This window comes from Cibotium barometz, chromosome 63, assembly GCF_041138505.1.
Source record: "Cibotium barometz isolate CiBa-2024 chromosome 63, ASM4113850v1, whole genome shotgun sequence".
In the NCBI taxonomy this organism is placed as follows: Eukaryota; Viridiplantae; Streptophyta; class Polypodiopsida; order Cyatheales; family Cibotiaceae; genus Cibotium; species Cibotium barometz.
The window spans coordinates 14,614,600-14,636,054 of NC_141108.1; the positions used below are offsets into that span (position 1 = coordinate 14,614,600).

At 40.3% G+C, this 21,455-nt stretch overlaps 1 protein-coding gene across 1 annotated transcript; it reads right to left on the reverse strand.

The window, feature by feature from the left end:
- Positions 1–17,309: 17,309 nt before the first annotated feature.
- On the reverse strand, positions 17,310–19,840 carry LOC147603731 (large ribosomal subunit protein uL10-like). Its single transcript, XM_086795808.1, has 5 exons — positions 19,257–19,840; positions 18,554–18,622; positions 18,246–18,344; positions 17,773–18,165; positions 17,310–17,678 (listed from the first exon to the last, which is right to left on the reverse strand). Exons 1-5 carry the CDS (start codon positions 19,512–19,514, stop codon positions 17,538–17,540), a joined length of 960 nt encoding a protein of 319 aa, XP_086651934.1. The 5' UTR covers positions 19,515–19,840; the 3' UTR covers positions 17,310–17,537.
- Positions 19,841–21,455: the final 1,615 nt, after the last annotated feature.

Here is a 21,455-nt window from a genome sequence, read left to right on the forward strand (position 1 = left end):
GGTGTGGTTAGGTCAGCCGAGACTCCACAAGACCTATGCACTAGTTTTTAAGTTGACCTCTATGATAAGGACGTCCAAAAATTCGTGTTGTAATACCTACCAGAAATTGTACTGCAATGTGCAATGGAGGGGTGAATTTGTGTAGTCACTTCTTAGCACAAGTGACTTAAGCATCTTGTTATAGATGGTTGTATATGGTACTCCCACTTGGGGGAGGTACGCCATTGGGTACGGAGTTACTCACAGACTAGTATGGAGCTACTAGTGTGATGATAGTGGGTACGTAGTTACTCACTACTAATACATAGCTGCTAATAAAATTAAGATCCTCGAGTGAAAGATACTCTAGATCAACATTCTAAATTATCGAACCACAATCCATGAGTATCGAGGTACTCATAAATATGTTGACGTTGCTCCAATCGAGGGACCGATTTGTTCGATGGTATGGAATAAGCAAGGAGAGTGGAGTAACTTAAAAGTTACACATCACTAGTCCTAGTGAGTTGTCGAGGTCATCCGTAGTTTGATGATCCCCTCTACCTATCAGATAACATTCAATTTTGCAAGCCCTGGCATTTAATCCGTAGTGATTATGAGTTTGGTGTGAGATATGGTTATGAAGTTCTTACAAGAGTACTCGTTTATTTGCTTGTCATCGGTTATAGCTTGGTAGAGATTGCCACCTGTGATGACTAGGTAGCTTTGCCGCTATAATGAGGAGGCAGCAAATAATGTTCTCATAGTTATACTTCATACCAACACCGAACAGGGATAGGATGAAATTCCTAAGTTTATCATCACGAAGTACTGTGATGTTTGCATTTATATTGAATGTATGATGTAATGAGACATTGGGCTTGTGTAATTACCATCAATTATCTAGCAACCTATGGCTTCGCAGCAAGCTCAGTCATTATCTGTGGATTTATAATGTGGTTATTAGTAGTTTGGAATTTTTCTTGATAGATGGTACAAACCACCCAAATGATTCATAAGTGTGTAACCGCTTATGAAGGGTAATAATATGCAACAATGAAGCACTTTGTTACAAGTGTGAAACCACTGATCTGTTGCAAAGCAATTTATCAATAGTACCACCATATGTGCGTAGACACTATACCACATCTTCGTTGTAAGATGTTTAAAAGTTTCTTGGAAGGACTCAAGAATAAAAATATATTTAACACGGTCTAGATTTGTTCTTGGACCTATGACACTAGCGCGTAGTCCGCTTCAGAGTACAGTTTTTGAGGACAAAAACCTTTCTTGAGGGAAAGGAGGGATATCCTCAAATATCACATAAACTCGAATAGTTGTGTCAATCCAGACATTCTTGAAGGGATGTGTCTGGTAATAGCAACAAAGAGTTGTAAGTGATTAAATGTAACTCCAGACACCCGTAGTGGTGCAAGAATCTTTATCAAACATCTCCACATACTATATGGTCTGCCCGCATATATAGTATGGCATAAGAGATAGGAAGTTTGATTGTTATATTTGAAGGGAAATCTTCAAAAAAGTTACATTTACTCTAAGTTAGAGTGGAGTTTAACCATCCGTAGATTGATGGTAGTTAGAAACTCAACAAAATTCTAGAGCATATGCTTGTGCAAAGATGTTACTCTAAGAGAGAAGTATCTCTCAACTTTGGAACTAATCCTTGTGATTCATGATTAGATTGGCTCTAGTTTATTTCTCCTATGGCCGTAGAGTTTTCCAAGGAGAAGTTTTAACAAGTTGGTGATGCAACATGGTAGCGTAGTCTACAAATATCTAGTAGCATAGTCTAAGAACTTGCGCTACTAGAGTGCTCTCCAGTACATTAGCTTCTGTGCTAATGACATGATGCAAAATAAGGCATGAAATTTACCTTAAGGTTTTGGTTGAAATACCAAATCATGGCTTGTGTGAGCATGATCCTGTCTTTACAGAGGTCTGGCGCGCTGTATGCGTACACACTTTGTCACAGCCTCGCCCACCTTCCTCGCCAGCACGTAATGCTAGTCCGGAGAGACTGGCCGTAGGTGCGGCGGGTAGCGAGGCGAGAGTTAGTCCGGAGAGGCTAGCCGAGCCTTCGGGGTATAGTTTTGGTAGTCCATGTGCGGGTCATCCTGGGATTCAGAAGACCTATGCACTACTAAAAGGACAGTTTTATTGGCCTAGTTTGTTTAAGAACGTCCAGACTTATGTGCTGAAATGCAGTAAGTGCCAGGTCAATAAACATGAACGTCTTAAGGTTGAAGGACTACTCCATCCGCTGGAGATTCCTCAAGGGAAATGGGAAAGCATTTCCATGGATTTCATTACCGGTTTACCCAAGACGAGTCGAGGGAATGACTCGGTGTGGGTAGTAGTGGACAACTAAAATGGCAAAGTTTATTGCCAAGAAGAAAACTGTAAAAATGCCAGAGTTGGCAAAACTCTTTATTGAACATCTCTACAAACTATATGGCCTGCCCGCAGATATAGTGTCGGATAGAGATAAAAAAGTTCAACAGTCATTTTTGAAGGGAAGTCTTCAAAAAGTTGGATACTACTCTGAGTATGAGTACGGCAGATCATCCGGAGTCTGATGGTCAAACTGAAAGAATTAACCAAATTCTAGAGGATATGTTGCGTTCTTATGTTAGTAAGAAGCAATCAAATTGGGAAGAATATTTGCCCATATTGGAGTTTGATTATAACAGCTCCAAGCATTCAGCGACGACTGGATTTACACCATTCATGTTAATGTATGGATTCCAGCCGAGATCTCCGATGGCTGTAGGCCTAGATAAGGAGAAGATTCAATCTGTCAAGGAGTTCCTTGAATAAATGAATGATATGCTCAAAGCTGCACGCGAGAGCATCCGTAGCGCACAGGATCGTGCTAACACATTTGCTGATAAAGGACGCAGACAAGTGACCTTTGCAAAAGGTGACTTTGTATTTTTAAAGGTTCCTGCGCAGTCAGCAACCATGCAAACGGGAAAGTGTGATAAACTTTCTCCTAGATATTGTGGTCCTTTTAAAATCCTTAAGAAGATTGGGGACGTAGCATATAAACTTGAGTTACCGGAGAGTTCTCAAGTCCATCCTGTCTTCCATGTCAGTAAACTGAAGAAATCAGTTCACGGGTTAGAGAATGCAGTTTCTCCAGAGATTTTGGTGGACTTGATAGAGCCACCAAAGATACCACATGAACCTGAAAAGATTCTACAGTATCGTGATAGACAAACCCGACATAAAGTGTACCAGGAAGTACTTGTTAAATGGACAGATAGGGATGAGGAGGTATCAACCTGGGAACGCCGTAGTGCAATTTCCAAAAGGTTTTCCCAGTTTGTTTTCGAGGACGAAAACTCTTCTTAAGGGGGGGGTAATGTCACGTAGGCTGTAATGCCTGTGAGACCGACGGCAGACCGGATGGCCATGTCCGGGGTTCAGTGGGAGAGGATGCCCATGCGGAGTCATGGGCGGCCAGGCTAGTGTGGACGGCAGGCCACACACTATATAGCCTGGGGGATGAGGGGCAATCCTCATTCTTCCTCTATGGCTGGGTGGTGAGCCAGAGGCCGTCCCCTCTTGTGGTAACGCCCGTAGCGGCGTTACGGGAATGTAACAATGTTGTTATCATAAATAGACTTGCCTTTAATAAATCCATGTTGTTATCATAAATAGACCTGCCTTTAATAAATCCATGTTGCTTTTTGGAGATGATCTCTTGCAGCACAAGAGTAATTCTGAGAGCAATCACCTTGGCTAAAATTTTATACATCACAGTCAGTAAGGTGAAAGGTCTCCAATGCCCAAACCTATTGCAAGCAATCTGTTTAGGAATGAGTTTCACCAATCCTTCTTTAAAGGCCTTGTCCTAGAGACCAATTTAAAAGCTTTCTTACAAATGTCAGCCACCACCCCTTTTAACAAGGGCCAAAAGGTTATGAAAAACTTGGTTAAGAGACCATCCCACCCAAGAGCCTTCTCCCTACCCAGCTTTAGTAGAGCACACCAACACTCATCCATTTTAATCTCTCTTTCTAACCATTTAGCTTTATCAGAATCCATTTTATGATTAAGAAGACCAAGCAACCTGTTTTTCAGTTTGAAACCTGCTCAAGGAATAGTCTTCTTTCATACTCAATGTAGATCCCAAGAACTTGACCCATTTCAGAGCAAGTGAATTGGTGTCATATATAGGAGTGCCATCCTCGTCCTCCAGAATGCTCCCCCCCATCACTATGTCACTTTATTCTTGGAAAGTTTAAAAAACCTATATAGAACACAAGGCACTTGAACATTTACCCTAGCAATCCAACTCCTAACCTTATGATTGTGAGCCCCATAAACATTAATGGCCCATATTCTTTCACCATTTACAATAATCTCTACTATCAAATTTCTTCCCTCTGGATGATTAGCTATAATGCTAGGGCTGAGATCCCTCTGGATGATTAACTATAGTCATAACGCTGTTAAAGCCTAAATTAATGCTGCCATAAAAAATATCCCACTCCCTAAAGCAATTTTTCTTGGAATTTTCCCAAAGAGATTATGTTCTTGAACAGCCAAAACAAACATGTCCCAAGACTTCACTACGTCCCAAAAAATGGTATTTTTCTTTTTGTTTTTGATCCCTTTCACGTTCCATGTACATCCTTTGAATTCTTTATGATTCATCATGTTAATGGAGTTTCCGGAACCATTTCCACTTCCTCACATTCCTTCTGGCTGTTCCGAGCCAGATTAATCTCCTTTTTAGCTTCACTTAGAGCTTTATTAAAAAATTGTTCTACCAACAACAAGGAGTTATCTCTCTTAAGCAGTGGACTATAAGGGTTAGAGAAGATAATAGAGTCCTGATTCTCCCACCTCCCATTCCTTCTCATCTCATAACCTCTACTACTCTGAGCTTTCCTAGCTTCAGCTTTACTCTACCTAACATTGGCTCTAGTCTTAACTTTATCCCAACCCCCTTTTTTCTTATTCTCCCCAATATCTAGCATCACTTACTTCCCCTTAGGATCAACTTTCTGAGTCTCCAATGGACCACTCTCCTTATCGTTTCCCCCCCTATACTCCTCTTTAGGGTCCTCTCTTGTGGTCTCCATGACCGGTCTTTAGCAATGTGCCCAAAACCCGCACTTGAAGCAAGCTCCAAGGGATGCACCAAGCTTAAGGCCAAATTCCAATTTACCTAATTGACCTAAGTCAACTTCAACATATTTAGGAGTCTCAATAGAGGGGTTTCATGTCATACATACACTATTACCTTGTTTTCCTCCTACCTCATCTCACTGGGGACAAACAACATCGGGCAATGTCGGGCAAAGCTGGTCTAAGCCAAGGAGGTAATCCAATCACCTCAACCGAAATAGGGCACGTATTTTGAAGGCTTTTATTGTGACATCAAACAGAGGGTCGAAGGGAAAAACATGTATTAACCTTTGACCAAAGAACAAAGGACCCTTGGCAAATAACTTAGTCATAGACTACCCTTTAATAAACAATACATTGAAAAACCCCTTACCAAGATAGAAGATCTTAGACATAGCACAATCATGCAAAATAGTTTCCTACAACCACCTACCTAATTCTCCCTTCGAGACGGAGATTTGCTTGGATAGAACAAAAACACACTACACATTGAGAATAACCCTACCTAACTTCTGATGAAATCCTAGCTTAGCTTCATACCTTTGCTTTTCACATGGTTACAGAGAAGTGTGCACGGCTTTTTGCATGCCCAAGTGGGCCTACAAGTTGAAAAATCATAAAATGCACGACAAAGCCTTACATTCCCATACACTTTTGTTTATGTCATGCTAACTCTTGCCAATTTCGGCAAGTTGCATGTGCATATGAAAAGATGCCATAAATAACCGTTAGTGTATATAATTTGGATGACATACACGATTGATTAAAAAATACTTCTATATTTGCTTTGCTGTAGATGGGTTAGATTCCTTGGTTTCGAATTTGTTTTGAAGCTTGTTTGTGATTGGATGTTCTATTCACATACTTGGAAGGGAAAAAACCCTTTTCCTATTTACTTGATTTTGAAGCCAAAAAGGCTTTGATTTTTGTATACTTGGAAGAGAAAAAACCATTTCCCTATTCGCATGATTTTGAAGCCTAAAAGGCTTTGGTTGTTGTATTGAATCAAGAAATAGCTTAGCATTTATGATTAGAAATGTAATCTACTCCAAAAATTGTTGGGTATTTTGGATTCTAGCAGTGTGTCCATTGGTGTGAACACCCTCTCAAAGTGTGAACAACCCTTATTAAGGTCTAGGTCAAAAGATGAGGCTTAATGCCTATAAAGGCAATATACATGGGTGAATAACCCTTATTAAGGTCTAGGTCAAAAAATGAGGCTTAATGCCTATAAAAGCAATGTACATGGTGGAAGTATTATCATATTTCATTCATCATTGTGTTGTGCAATCTCTGACCATTTTGCTCTCTCTCTCTCTCTCTCTCTCTCTCTCTCTCTCTCTCTCTCTCTCTCTCTCTCTCTCTCTCTCTCTCTCTCTCTCTCTTGCAAAGTACAAAAGATAAATAAAAGCAAGATTCTCTCTTCTAGTTGGGCAGCACAAGACATCTGAAAATGATTTAAGAGATGGAATATGGAGAAACTACTGGATCTACCACCAAAGGATATGTTAGTTTGCAGACATTGAGTCCTCTTAAGTGGATGCGAAGAATAGCAAACTAAAGTACTATTGCACTCACATCAATCCAAAGGATATGTTAGTTGCAGACATTGAGTCGTCTCTTAAGTGGATGCGAAGAATAGCAAACTAAAGTACTATTGCACTCACATCAATCCATGTTAGGAAACTTATAAAGAAACACCATGGCACACCCAACCACATATTTTCATTCCCATGCCATCCAAGGCAAGACAAGCTATCACACTTCTTTGCACCTGCTCCAATGATTTGGCCATTAAAACTGGAGCATGGAGTGGTCTAGAGAATGAAAAGATCGAGTATGCATATTATGTCAAGGTCTTGAAATTGAGGACAAGGAACACTTCATGCTCACATGCCCGGCCTATGTTGACATTAGAGTGCGCTTTTCGACATTGATCACCCAATGTACCAATCTATCCCAACTCCTTGAGGTCAGCCATTGCAATCCTCGTATCCTAGGTACCTTTTATGTCTCTTATTTGAGCATAGACAAGAAACCATGACAAAATGCATAAAAGTTACACCCTCTGATCCCTCAGAAGAGACTATGTAATGTTCTTTCTAGGTCCCATAGGTCATGTCTCACTGGCCTCTCAACAAGGATGCTAATACATTATCATCATCATTATCATCTCTCTCTCTCTCTCTCTCTCTCTCTCTCTCTCTCTCTCTCTCTATGTGCAGCATTATCATGGCTTGAGCTTCTATCTCATCTCTCTACTTGTTGTAATTCTCCTTATATTATAAGCTCGAGGACTTGTAAGACTAGAACTTTAACTCTCCACCTAACCATATCCCAAATAGTCCCTTAAATCATGGTTATATAGACCTAAGTCGTGCATGACCTTCCAACTTCATCTCCTTGAGACCTTTCATTAGCTAGACATTACCTTTTCCTTGTCCAATGCCTCTTCAACTACCCCTAGAAGGGGGAACATACTTCAACTACCCCTACAAGGGGGAACATACTTCTGTGTCCCTTGGGCTTCCATTGTGCACCATCTACTTCCCTTTTTACTTTAACTTTAATGACTATTAACCATTGCTTAGGTATTTCCTATTTGAAATCCCCTGAACCTTATTTACATGCAACCTTTTACATATAAATAATAGTCTTACCTTTTAGTGTTACTTGTGTCAATCTCATAACATTTCCTCCCGCTTGAAAGAAAATTTCTCGTCCTCGAAAACAAAACTGGGTAACTTATTTTTGAGTATGCCAACCTTCTCTTAAAGTTTGATCACATTCAATCTTTTAAATATCGTCAAATATCTCAAAGCCTTCAAGCACAATACTTTGGAGAAAGATTATAACCTTTCCCCCTTTTTAAAAGAAACAAAGTCCTAAACTCTTTGGTTCACCTTATTGCTATCTCAGAAGATAACCTTCTCTTTTTTTAGGTCTCATACTTCACTTCTTTTTTCAAGAGAGTAATTTTACTCTCTTATACTAGAACATGCATATAATCATAATAGAAATCTTGTTTAAAGATTTATAACTTTTTCTTTTAAATCAAAATTAAACAAGTCTAACTTGGAATAAGTTCTCTTTTATAAGTATTTCAATTAGAGAAACACTTCCTTTAGTAGAGCAATATTACTTCCTCATTCATATGCCCTTAAACTCCATTTCTACGAGAGATTATCTTTTCTTTTAAGAACACCTAATGTCCATGTAAGTGCCATTACACCAGTTAATAACTTTTGATTGCTCTTTTTTACTTCTCGAGTGTTATGATTACTTTGAAGCTCTACTTGGTTACCATCAACCTTTTTCTAGTGCACACTTGTATACACTAACTAAAACCAATCTTATGGATAACCTCCTTTTCGTAAGACACAATTCCCAAATAAGATTGTTCTATTACCTTTTAGTACCTTACGTACTAGTTGACTGACCTTGTATACCATAAGCAATGAAGAGTAAAGTAACCATTTACTCCCTTAGTCAATTCCTTTTACTTCTTAACCGTTGAATCAATCGAGAAATTCTTTTAGATGAGACAACCTCAACCTTTCTCAATCAACTCCTTTCGATTACTTGTACCTTGGCATAGCACACATCACTAGGCATCCCATTCCACCTAGTTGCTCCCAAGTACCTTAAGTAATCGGTCATTAACACTAGACCTTGCCTTTTAAAAGTTTGCATGTCCTTGAATTTGGATCTAGGAAGTAACTTATTTTTCATTACACCTGAATAAGTGAAACAATGTCCACATAGACGTTTATTTTTATTGGTAGACCTTTTTCAAGCAACTTATTTGCTTGATAACTTTTATGCATGTAAAAAAACAATTATAAGGTTCCTTTTACCATGTCTACCATTATGAAATCCACGAGCATAACCACTCGTAATTGTGCCTCTTTAATATGGTCAACTTTTCTTTTCACAAATGAGTACGTCTCATCGTTACAAGCACATACTCATACCTTTACAATGTGGCCAAAGCAGACATCACTTTATTATGTCACCACCATGAGAATTTATAGTATTTCCTCTTTTCCAAGGATTTAGACTTTTGTTTAAAGATAGACAAGCATTGCACATACAAGCACATTAAGGTTGAATTCTTTTAGTGTTTATGTTGTGTACAAGTGCTTAAAGGTTAGTAATAATTATAACGTTTAATCTTGATTTATGTGAATTGGCTCATAATGGAGTACAATGCACATCTATTATTAGGTAACTTCATTTACAAAGTTTAACCTTAATGAATGGTAATGGTGCCTCAAACATAATCTTTTTAGATTTGTGTAATCTACTCACTCTTCTAAGCGTGTTCACATTATGGACCGCTTGTATATACTCTATTATGTGTGTTAGTCACTTTATCTTCTTGTAGACCTCTTTTGTTTTGTGAAGAAGAAGAAGAATTTTTAGCCTCTCACCTTATGTGTTCTCTTCTAGGGTTTGTGTGAGTATGTGTGTGTGCTTGCAAGAGCTCAAGCTCTCTTCTCCCCTACATCTTTTCATGGTATCAGAACTTGGTTCATGTTAAGAGCTAACCAGCAGGCAGACAGCAAGCAAGAGAAGCACAGGAAGCGGTACAAGGGTAAGAGCTTCATCTACTCTTTCCCCTTTGTGTTGGCTACTACACCCTTGTCAGGAGCCCTTCGGGAGGCACCGGCAAACGAACTCTGATTAAGGAGCTTTCTTTGTGGGAGAAAAGCTACAGGGCAACTATAGAGTCCTTTTTCGGACAAAGTTTTTTAGGCCGAAAACACGTTTTGAGCGCGTCTGGCCCTCCGTTTTTCAGTTCACAGGCATTCACAAACATTGCGGGTAAGTTTCGATTCTTTGCAGAACTCTGTTTTTGAAACTACAGGAAGGTCGATTGGTTGTGCAGACACTGTGTGCGCTGCAAAGAGGTCTCAAAGTTGCCATTGGGTGTATGTATGCAAAGTAAGGTCACTGGTTATAACAGTTTGGGTGCAGTATAGTGCCGTTGTTGCAGAGAATACAGCAATTTGTGCAGGTCAAGCAAGAGTGCTATTGTTGGTAAATTTGTGTTGCAGAAAAGATGTCAAATGATAGAATAAACCAGATTATTGCAGAGAATCTTGACAAGAACAACTTCCATGCTTGAAAGTTTAGATTGACCAATTTCCTAATGGAAAAAGGTTACTGAGACTACGAGGAGGCACCAGAGATACCGGAGAATAATCCAACTGTTTGCAGATATAAAAGAGTTCAAGGATTGGAATCAAGAAGCAAGGAAAGTCATGTATTGGCTTTCTATCAGCATACATGACACGATGATTGGACATATACAAAGGAGGCTTGGGACATCTTGGTGAAGCTGTATGAAACCAACACCAATGCACACAAAAAATCAGTTGAAGAATGAGCTTTATACTATGGAGAAAAAGAATATGTCCGTTAATGATTATGCTTTGAAGATCAAGGTAATTGTGGAATCCCTTGCATTAATTAGTGTTTCTATGGATGATGATGATAAGGTGGAAGTGTGTCTGCGTGGTCTCGGGCCATAATACAAGGCATTTAAGATGTCTATTCAGACTCGGGAGAACATTCCCAACTTCACAGATTTGGTGTCAATGTTGATCGTTGAAGAGAAGAACTTAGGTAATGATCAACAGTCTTTACAAAACAAAGAGCAGCGGGCCTTTTACACAAGTTCAGGTAGAGGACGAGGTAGAGGTTGTGGACGTGGTCAAGGTGGTGGCCGAACAGGTAATTAGAATTATGGCCAGCAACAACAGCAACAGTTCGAAGATTCACAACAACAACATACAGGTGGAAGAGGCCAATTTAGAGGTAGGGGGAGTCAACGAGGTCGTGGTAATTTACAAAGGCAGCATAATGATACACGAGGCTGTTTTTACTATGGTAAGCTTGGGCATGTGCAGGTAAATTGCTATAAGAAGCAAAGTGACATGCAAAATGGAAAAGTGCACCAAAATAACTATGCATGCTCTAGCAAAAATAATGAGGATAATGAGAGGTTGTTTTTTATGCAACATGTGGTTAATGTTGTGTCTGGAAATGATGTAGCAGCATGTAAGGATGATGTATGGTATGTTGATTCAGGTGATTCAAACCACATGAAAGTCATGGTGAGTGGTTCAAGGAAATAAAGAGTCTTGAAAGACCAGGTTTTGTTGAAACAGGAGATGACACTGCTCATCTAATTGTCCATGTTGGAGATGTGCCATTGTCTATGCTGCTGTAGGATGGTAAAGTGAAGTACCTTGCAAATGTACTTCATGTTCTGAACATTACAAAGAATCTGGTTTCTGTTGGCCACATGATTGAGCAGGATTTAAAGGTTCGGTTTAACCCTAATGACTGTTATATAAAAGACTTCAAAGATAAGTGCAGGTTGGTTGCAAAAGGTAACAGAGTGGGCAGAATGTTTACACTGAATGTGAATATGCCTGAAGTGAGTGCTGCAATGTTTGCAAATGGTTCAGGAGTTGTTGCAGATATAGACATTGGACATTTGGCATAAGTGAATTGGGCATGTCAATGTGCAAAGAATGAAGTCTATGCAGACTAAAGAAATTGTGACATGGCTACCTAAGTTTAAAGTTGAAGGTATGTAGAAAGATTGTGAAACATGTCAATTTGGAAAGCAAACAAAACATGTATTTCCACATGACACAAATGTGAGTAGGAATGTGCTAGATATTGTACATTCACATGTATGGGGTCCTGCGAGTGAAGACTATGTCTATGGGTGGTTTGCAGGTACTACGTAACATTCATTGATGACCACACAAGGAAAGTGTGGGAGTACTTTATGAAGGAGAAGAGTGAAGTGTTCACTCGTTTTCAGAATTTCAGAGTTATGGGCTGAAAACAGATAGAAAAGTATGTGAAGGTCAGGTGGAGGGGGAGAATACTTCTCCAATGAGTTCTCTGAATTCTTGTGAAAGAATGACATTCAGAGACAATTTATATGTAGATACACTCCGCAGCAAAATGGAGTTAACATTGCAGAGATAGCACGAGCATTGGCTGAGAAGAATATGCCACATAGTTATTGGGACGAGCCTATGTCTACATCAATTTTTTATATCATGAACAAGACTCCTACTGCTGCAGCGATATATGATGTAACACCATAGGAGAAGTTTACTGGCAAGAAACCTGATTTGTCTCACTTGAAAGTTTTTGGATGTATTGCATGTGTATGTGCCAGATGGTTACGTACCAAGCTGAATCCAAAAGCAAAAAAATGTGTGTTTATTGGGTATTCCCTTGAGCAAAAGGGATATAGATGTTATAATCCTGCTACACGTGAATTGAGAGTAAGCAGGGATGTTGTATTGATGAGATGAGTAGCTGGTATGCTGTTGAGAAAAGGATGTTGTTGGGACTAATGTAAGTAGAAATGTGGTTGCACAGAATGCAGGTCAGCAATCACAGTCATTGAGTGGACCAAGAGAGTCCTCATCCAGTGGTTCTGTTGATAGACCATGGAGTGGCAGGCTCCGTCATAATACCAGTCCTAAAAATGTAGTTGGTACATCACATAAAGGCAAAGAGAAAGTGGTTGAGCCCCTTGGTATGCCTGACATTTCTGTAGGGCAAATTCTAGTGGCTTGGAGATGATCCTTGATAAGGAGCTTGGGATTCCAACAATGAGGACACCTGGTGTGAAGAAGACTATGGAAGCCATGAATGCAAAGTTACAAAGATCTGGAAGAGTCCAAAATCCTGTGCAGAGATTGACTTATGATGGTTATGTGGCACATCACTATGCATATATGGCAAAAGTTGTGCAGGTTGTAGAACCCACATGCTTTGATAAGGCTATTGGAAATGTGTGTTGGGAGAAAGCTATGGATGAAGAGATGGATGCATTGTATGGAAATGAGATGGGATTTGGTGCCATTGCCTCTGAAGGCAAGAAAGCTATTGGCTGTAAGTGGGTGTATATAAGGTGAAACATAACAGTGATGGTAGCATAAGCAGGTACAAGGCTAGATTGGTAGCCAAAGGATATGTGCAGACACATGGGATTGATTATGAGGAGACATTTGCCCTAGTTATAAAGATGGCAACTGTGAGAGTTGTGATTGTGGTGGTTGCAGAGCTAAAGGCTAGTTTTTACATCAGATGGATGTAAAAAATGTATTCTTACATGATGACTTGCAAGAAGAGGTGTATATGGATCAGCCACCAGGTTTTGAGGATACAGGTCACCCAGAGTATGTATGTAAGCTTCTTCGTAAGGCCTTGTATGGACTGAAGCAAGCTCCACAAGCATGGCATGACAAGATTGCTGAGTATCTTGTCACTATTGGTGTTCATATGGCAGATGCAGATCACTCTTTCTATGTGCGCAAGAGTGATAAGGGTATTGTGATCATCACCATATATGTCCACCATGTTTTGAGGATACAGGTCACCCAGAGTATGTATGTAAGCTTCGTAAGGTCTTGTATGGGCTGAAGCAAGCTCCACGAGCATGGCATGACAAGATTGCTGAGTATCTTGTCACTATTGGTGTTCATATGGCAGATGCAGATCACTCTTTCTATGTGCGCAAGAGTGATAAGGGTATTGTGATCATCACCATATATGTAGATGATCTTATTGTTGGAGGTGACAACTTGGAAGAGATTGAGCATGTGAAAAGTCTTCTCAAAAGGAAGTTTGAGATGAAGGATTTGGGAGATCTACACTACTTTTTGGGAATTGAAGTCATTCGCACACCTGAGGGTATTTGGCTGTCATAGAGACAGTATGCATTGGACATGTTGTCCAAGTATGGGATGGCTAATTGTAAGTCAATCTCGGTGCCATAAGATCAAAATGGCAAGCTTAGTGCTGCGGATGCAGGTTATGTGTTGGAGGATCCCACTATGTACAAGAAGATTGTGGGGAGTCTGATCTATGTCACGATCAACAGGCCAGATTTGAGCTACACTGTTGGCTTAGAGAGCGAGTTTATGCAAGTTCCACGCAAACCACATCTTGACAGTGTGCGGCGATGCATACTTCGATATTTGAGGGCCACTGTTGGTTATGCATTGTTTTATGTAGCAGGTGTACCAATGGAGCTATATGGGTACACAGATGTAGATTGGGCAAGTAGCATCTCAAACAAGAGATCTACCAGTGGATTTATGTTTTCATAGGGGAGGTTGCTGCGACATGGAGCAGCAAGAAGCAGCCCACATTTGCCTTGTTGAGCACAGAGGCAGAGTACAGAGGAGGTGCGGTGGCAGCATGTGAGGTAGCTTGGTTACGCAAGCTACTTGTTGATTTGGGGTTACATGTGGAGAGAAAGCTTGTCATATATTGTGACAATCTTAGCAGTATACAGTTGGCTAGGAACCCAATTTTCCATGCACGGACGAAACACATTGAGGTGCATTACCACTTCATGAGAGAGAGAGAATCTTAGCAAGCGACATCGACTTGGCCTACGTCAGCACACAGGATCAGGTTGCTAACACCTTCACGAAGGCATTGGGAGTTCAGAAGCTCCGCAGATTTCGAGATATGCTTGGAGTTCATGAGCTGGAGTTGAGCTTAAGGGGGAGTGTTGAGATATCAGGCTCAACATGAGGAGCTGACACTCACGAGGCGCCTGCATGACCGTTGGACATTTATATCACTGACAGGTTTGATGCAATATGGTTTTATAAAGTGCAAATGAATTTATAATAACATATATGCTGCCTTGGAGAAAGTGGCAAGTGTGACTAATAAGAGATGACATGTTTCAACTTGATTTGGAAAAAGCCTATGATAGGATACACTAGTCTTTCATCTCCAAGTTTATGGAAAAGATGGGGTTTGGGGATAAAATGTCTAGTACTATTTATTTATGTGTGTCGGTTCTTACTCACATTTCTTGATTAATAGAATACTGGTCAGAGTATTTCAGATTAACATGTCAATCAAACAAAGTTGTCCCCTTTACTGTTTACATTAACCACTCATCCCCTGATATTTTCCCTAGAAGATGTAGCTGTTCAAGGTTTACTCTGAGTCCCTATACTATTGGCATTAGCCATTCATCCCCTGATACTCTCTGGAAGATGTAGCTGCTCAAGGTTTGATTTGTGGGCTAAAGTTATAGAGCGTGGAGCTACTACTCATACAATGCTTTGCTGATAACTTTTTGCTATTCCTATAAGCTTCCAATAATAATGTGAGACCTGCCCTTACTCCTGTTCAACCTTTGCCAAAGTTTCAAGTTCCAAATGTAACATCTTCAAGTCCAAAATTATTAGCCTAATTGAAGAAGAGGATTTATCTTTCTAGACGGGGGTGTAAGGTTATCCATAAGGGGAATACGTAGTAGAAGCACCCATTCGAACTGATGTCTTTAACAATGACTTGGCTCTAGCTGGGCAATTGAGAAGACTTCGAATAAACCTAGAAAGTAGGAAGACATGATTAAATTTTACCCTTTCACTCAACAGTGGACATAATAAATACCGTGTTGAATGCCTATTGATGTACCCAGCCCCAATTGATTTCAAAAGAATTCACTAGTCCAAATTCATGTCCTATCATGGAGAAACAAATCAAAGGTTAATGGGGACCGAACTTGACTACCTTGGGTTTAAAAATGCATACCCAAAGACTGAGGGGTATGGGCATATTTCATCTACCTACACATGTTAAAGCTAAGTTGGGCTCCTCTCTTCATAGAATGGTGAAAATAATGGAGGAAGCTATTGAAATTAGAGGCAAGGGGTCTCAAAATCAACTCCCTTTCGGATTTGGCCACTACTACGATGTAAAAGGTTTAAAATATTTTAGTATCCCATGGGATGGGGGCCCTTACTAGGACGGATGAGAAGCTGGTTGAATGTATCACATCTCTAACGAGGGTTTAAAATTTCTTGGTGACCCACAGGATGGACCCTTACTAGGGTGGATGATGCCCAAGCTGATTGTTTGTATCACATCTCCAACAAGGATCTGAGGTGGTCAGGCAGGTATTTGATAATTAGGATGGTAGAATTTTAACTGCTTTCAATCCTCACTTGGTTAAACAAGGACTGGCAATGGAAAAATGGGGTGGCATAAGATAAATGCACTACCAGTTTCTTCAAGGAGTTACTGTTCACCGGCACTTATGACCTGTAATGTAATAAGGTATGGAGAATTACTTACTCTCACCTCCTCTTCCTTGTGTGTTTCTAAGGGAAGCTGAAATTCCTTTCTGACTCTCGAATCTCCTTACTAAAACCATGTGGCCAATTACAGCTTTCAATGTCCACAGCAATTTCTTACAGGAACAATTAAGAATTTTTACTGTTGTTAGTATTACTATGCTTCTTTGCGAGTCTTCAAATAGGCTTTTCAGACATCTATCTGAATAATTTAAAGTAACATATCGCTACTGTTGATCAAAGACCATTCCCTATGTAACATACATTATTCCTTTGAAGCTAAGTAACATAGCCATTTATCAGAATACTTCAAAGTATTCATATACTTCAACATACATTATTCCTCTCAAGGTAAGTATGCCATATGGAGTTGGAAGATCTAAAAATCATCGCGGCACACATCCAAGTTTTAAGTTCTTCAAATCCACCTGCCTTCGATAAATCCACCTGACTTCGATATGTTATGTACTTAGCAGAGTAAAAACATCCTGCCTATTATTCCACTTTGAACCAAAATGGAATATGGTTGGCTTAGGAGAGATTCCAAGGTTACGATTCTGTGGTACAAGACGGTATACAGAGAGATTCCAAGGTATAATTCTATTCAATTGCTCATCATGCTTGTCACCAGTGCTGCTGGAAAGCATCATCAGTGATTGATAGATTAATGACACCTGATAGGACACAGTCCAGTCCACATACACCTCTACAACACCCCATGCATGCCAACAATTCACCTCTCAATATCAGCAGAGGTGAAAAATGAGACATCTAACATCAATGCACGTTCTAAGTGCAAGTAATGTTCAGACTGAGGGACTGCAATGTGATGCAAAAGGCCAGGCCTGAAAAGGGCACCTCAAATCTTTGAGAAAAAAATTCCAGCCAGAGGACACCAGCGATACACTTGCTTGCAATGAACTTAATGTGAGCCAAAAACATTAAATCAAGCATGTACCAAACCAAGTTATAAATGCAAGAACTCAATAAGTACCTCTCTAGACTTCTACAAAGATATACAAAGATTTAATACTTTGTAAATAGAATAAAGAGTCATACTAACAACACACATAAGTAAATATTTAAGAATCTTCAAATACGTTGTTGTGATCTAGAAGATAGGTTTAAAGACTGCACTCACCTACCTGTCCATCCAGCCTACAGTTACTAACCAGATAGCTTAATCTTCAAAATTTCAAAAGCCAGAACAGTTATTCCCTGCTAATCATACTCAATTGAAAAGGTAGCCTAATCAAACAGACTAAAGCCCATATCATCATCTGATTCTTCCTCTGGCTCGGCCTTTTTCTCCTCCTCTACTGCTGCAGCTGGGGCAGCAGACTCAGTAGCTGCTGCAGGGGCATCTGCTACAGCAAACTTGCTTGGGTCCTGCAAACAGGATGCATATAACCATCTTCAGCACATGATATATATATGTATGTAGCAGAATAGACCCAGATGAGAACATGCTGATGAGAATCACCTTCAAGAACTCCTTGACCTGATCAGCCTGAGGGAACGAATACTCAGTTTCAAGAGCAACAGCCACCACATTTTTGTATGCATTCGCAAACATATGTGGAGCTGCAGCCAAGGTAGGATAGTTTAATCCCAAAGACAAGGCTGCAACCATTGACACACCTGATGCAAATTTCTCAACCAGATCATCCTCTGTCAAGTCAAGGACAGCAGGATCAAATACAGATCCGCTGTCATACACAGTTTGAACAACCAACCCATATGAAAATGGGCGAATCCCAAGCTTTGCAAGTAGAGCAGCCTCAGAAGAACCCACTTTTTCACCCTTGTGGATGAGCTCCACAGGAGCAATAATTTCCACAGTACCCTTGTTAATCTTGGTGGGTATGTTCAAGACCTGCAGAGCAAGAGGTTAACATTACTCATGGTACATCTAATTGAAAGGTATACCTTGCGAGTTGAGCAGTCAGAATGTACCTGGAAGAACGATGTCTGGGATGGATCTAATCCTGTGTTTCCAGGAGGTACCACCACATCAATAGGGGCAACCAGACCCACTCGAGCAGGGGCGCCAACCTAATAATCGCCAAAAAATCTTACGAGACTAAACAATGACCAAAACAGGAGGCATCTATGGGCATCGACTACATCATGGATTAACAAATGGCTTTGCACAAATAGGGGTTAGACTTTATACTCAAATGCAAAAGCACCTTCAGCTTTAAACCTTGATAGGCCTGACATACATTGAGATCACAACCCAGATTGATATTTGAGTAACTCACCTTGTACTTTGCAACCTCTTCACGAACTTCCTTAAGATCTCCCTTAGTAAAAATCAGACCAACGTTACCCTGCAATAAAACAGGAGTAAACTCACATGTTAAGTATACAGGAGCGGTATTGAAACAAACTACACAGGCACATGAATGAAGACAATTCAGCTCATTAAGAATAAAAGAGCCCAGTTGAGAGACAATTTGAAGAGCCTAAGGGGTCCCCTCCCTCTCCTTACAGGCGTACAAGAATACACAAATGCACATACATAAACACATAGACAACATACGACAAGCATATAAGCAGGCAAACAAGCAACTGTACAACCCTAAAAATACACTTAACATTTAAACTACAATTTAATAAGCCTGTGCTAATGTATACAAAATCCAGTCCCTACACAAATGTACATACAAATGTTCACGTGCAAACACATACGAACACATTCATAGAAGCAAGAAATCATGATTACAGGAAGACAAGCCTGAGCTTGACATCTATACAATTAAGGTACCTCTGGTCAGAGAAACGAACCTCTGCGAGAAGGAAACATACACGATCAATTAGATAAATACCGAGGTTCTGTAAACAAATATCTCTTTCTATAGCATGTTGATTAGGAGAGAGGATGGAGCACAGCATGAAAAACTCTCAATGCATTGTTCACGACCCCCTACAGCTGTCTCTTACACGTTATTCGAGAGAACATACCACGAGCAAAGGGAGAAGGTTGAGCCAGTCGGTGTTGCCAGACTTCTCAGAGTAGATGCGGATGGTCCTCTTCATCATAGTGTTCTTGCCCATGAGCACAACAGAGTCAGGGCGCAAACCCTTCCTGATGCTCTGCATCTGAGTGGATCCAACGTTGTCAGCCGCGCAGATGAGGACCCGGGTGTACTGCTCCAGCAGCTCGCACATCTTCTTGTCATAGTGCACCTTCTTCTCAGCCTTTGTCCCCTTGAAGCCCATAGCGGCAGACGCAACAAGAAGCAGATAACACGAGCTTCAGAAAAACAGAACCCTAACTTCTGAATAATACCCTAGATTCTGCAGGAAACCCTAACTCTCTGCAAAACCGGGGCCAAGCCAGAGAAAGCTCTCTGGACAAGGTGGACAGACGATCTGTCTCTTTAACCCTAATTTCTTCTAAGCTCTCAACTGTATTCTCTGGGCGGCGAGCGAGAAGAGACGATTTGTTTGGAAAGCATTGCTTGTAAGCCCTAGCTTCAACCCCGGTCTCGATTTAACCCTGGTTAGGTTAACATTTTAATCTAATATTACGCTCCAAGTGTATTAAAGGAAATGAAAAATATTGGAGTATATATCCGGAGCATTCCAATTCTTTCGAGCAAATAACTAAGGTCCCTAGAGTTGATAGATTATCCAAAGGAATCACCCCCTCCTTCAAACTGTGTGTGTCGCAAATGCATCAAGAAACTATGTTTTTCTCTTCATTGATCAAGCACCACAGAGTAGGCTCATGGCACGGTGGAATGCCCCCTCCTTTTCTTAATTGATGTTTCTTGTGCAAGTTTTTCTCGAGTGGGAAGGCTTTGACCCTCAAAATGCCCTCTCTAGAGCCTCCTAAGTCCAAAATCAAGCATTTGGACTCAGCAAACCAACAAGATAGTGCTAGACACAGATAAAACTTTGCAAGTGTGCCTAAGGGATATCGATACACACTCTTGCAGAGTTTCGTGTGTATGCATGAAATCAGGTCCCTTTTCTATGCTTAGCGACTCGATTTCTCATGTGCATGCACATGGGGCCTCCTACATCCTGAAATCGGGCATGTAGACACAACATAACAACACGATAGTGTAAGAAGGGGATGAAGAGGCATTGCTCAAGAAACAAAAGGTAATTCATATTAAGGGGGGCTTAAAGCCAACATTTACAAAATAAATATATCTTTTATTTTAAAAAGCCAAGATTTATAAACTGCCACGGGTGGTGGCAATAGAGCAAGTGTCACTAGATTAGGACAAGATAGGAATTTACACATTTTTTCCAATCCCCTCTCCATCCTCGGACTCCTCTTTGTCTCCTTCACCCTCTTGGTTATACATGTAAAAACAAAAACAATTCAAATTAGGAAAACCTATCCACAAGTTTAGGCTCTCATGCATATGTGATTGATGAAATTTACGACTACATTGGCATAATTCAAAGGTACAAATTTAAATGTATGCCCTACTCCTCAATTTTATCAAAAAAGAGCTCGAGTCATGTGGAGTAGAGAGGAATTGTACTTGTCAATTGTTGGCTTACAGCCAACAATGGTTTTCTATCACACAAAACACATTCTTATCAACATGTTAACCAAAAAATAAACACACTTGATGTTCAAATTACTACAAAGGGAGAACTTACAAAATGGGCTTTGAACTAGTCCTTGCCCCCTGCTCCCTAGCTACTATTTGACCCTATTCTTTGTTGCCACACAGCAATAACATTGTTGATCCTTATTGGGCCCCAAGGAAAAACTAGGTTAATTCAACGGTAGTCTATTCTTTGTATTGAGAACTCCAACTTCCAACTCTGACATTGTATGCGTGTGTCGAAATCCGAATCCGAAGTCGGAACAAAGAGCCTCGATCCACGGCCTAGTAGCATGGACCGCAAGTGGGTGGCTGCCTGGTGCTTGTTTTAGTGCTTTATTTGGGGAAAATAAAACCCTAGGATGCCTCTCAAAAGCCATGCACTAGCTTCTGAGAGAGGTCCTAGAATTTTATTTTGCACTAGCTTCTGAGAGGCATCCTAGCGTTTTATTTTCCCCCCTACCAGGTCACAAAATCGGTCGTTTATTTTTTTGGCCAGGTTTTCTTTCTTGGGTGGTGGTCGTTTAATTGCTTTATTTGGGAAAAAATAAAACCTTAGGATGCCTTTCAGAAGCCAGTGCATAGACTG

Bases quoted from the DNA above. Each gene is read 5' to 3' on its own strand.
- LOC147603731 (XM_086795808.1), bottom strand. From the start codon at position 19,514: ATGGGCTTCAAGGGGACAAAGGCTGAGAAGAAGGTGCACTATGACAAG. The intron at 18,166-18,245 runs GTACATTCTGAC...CTTGCTCTGCAG, and splicing joins CCCAGACATCGTTCTTCCAG to GTCTTGAACATACCCACCAA. The intron at 17,679-17,772 runs GTGATTCTCATC...TCCTGTTTGCAG, and splicing joins AGGTCAAGGAGTTCTTGAAG to GACCCAAGCAAGTTTGCTGT.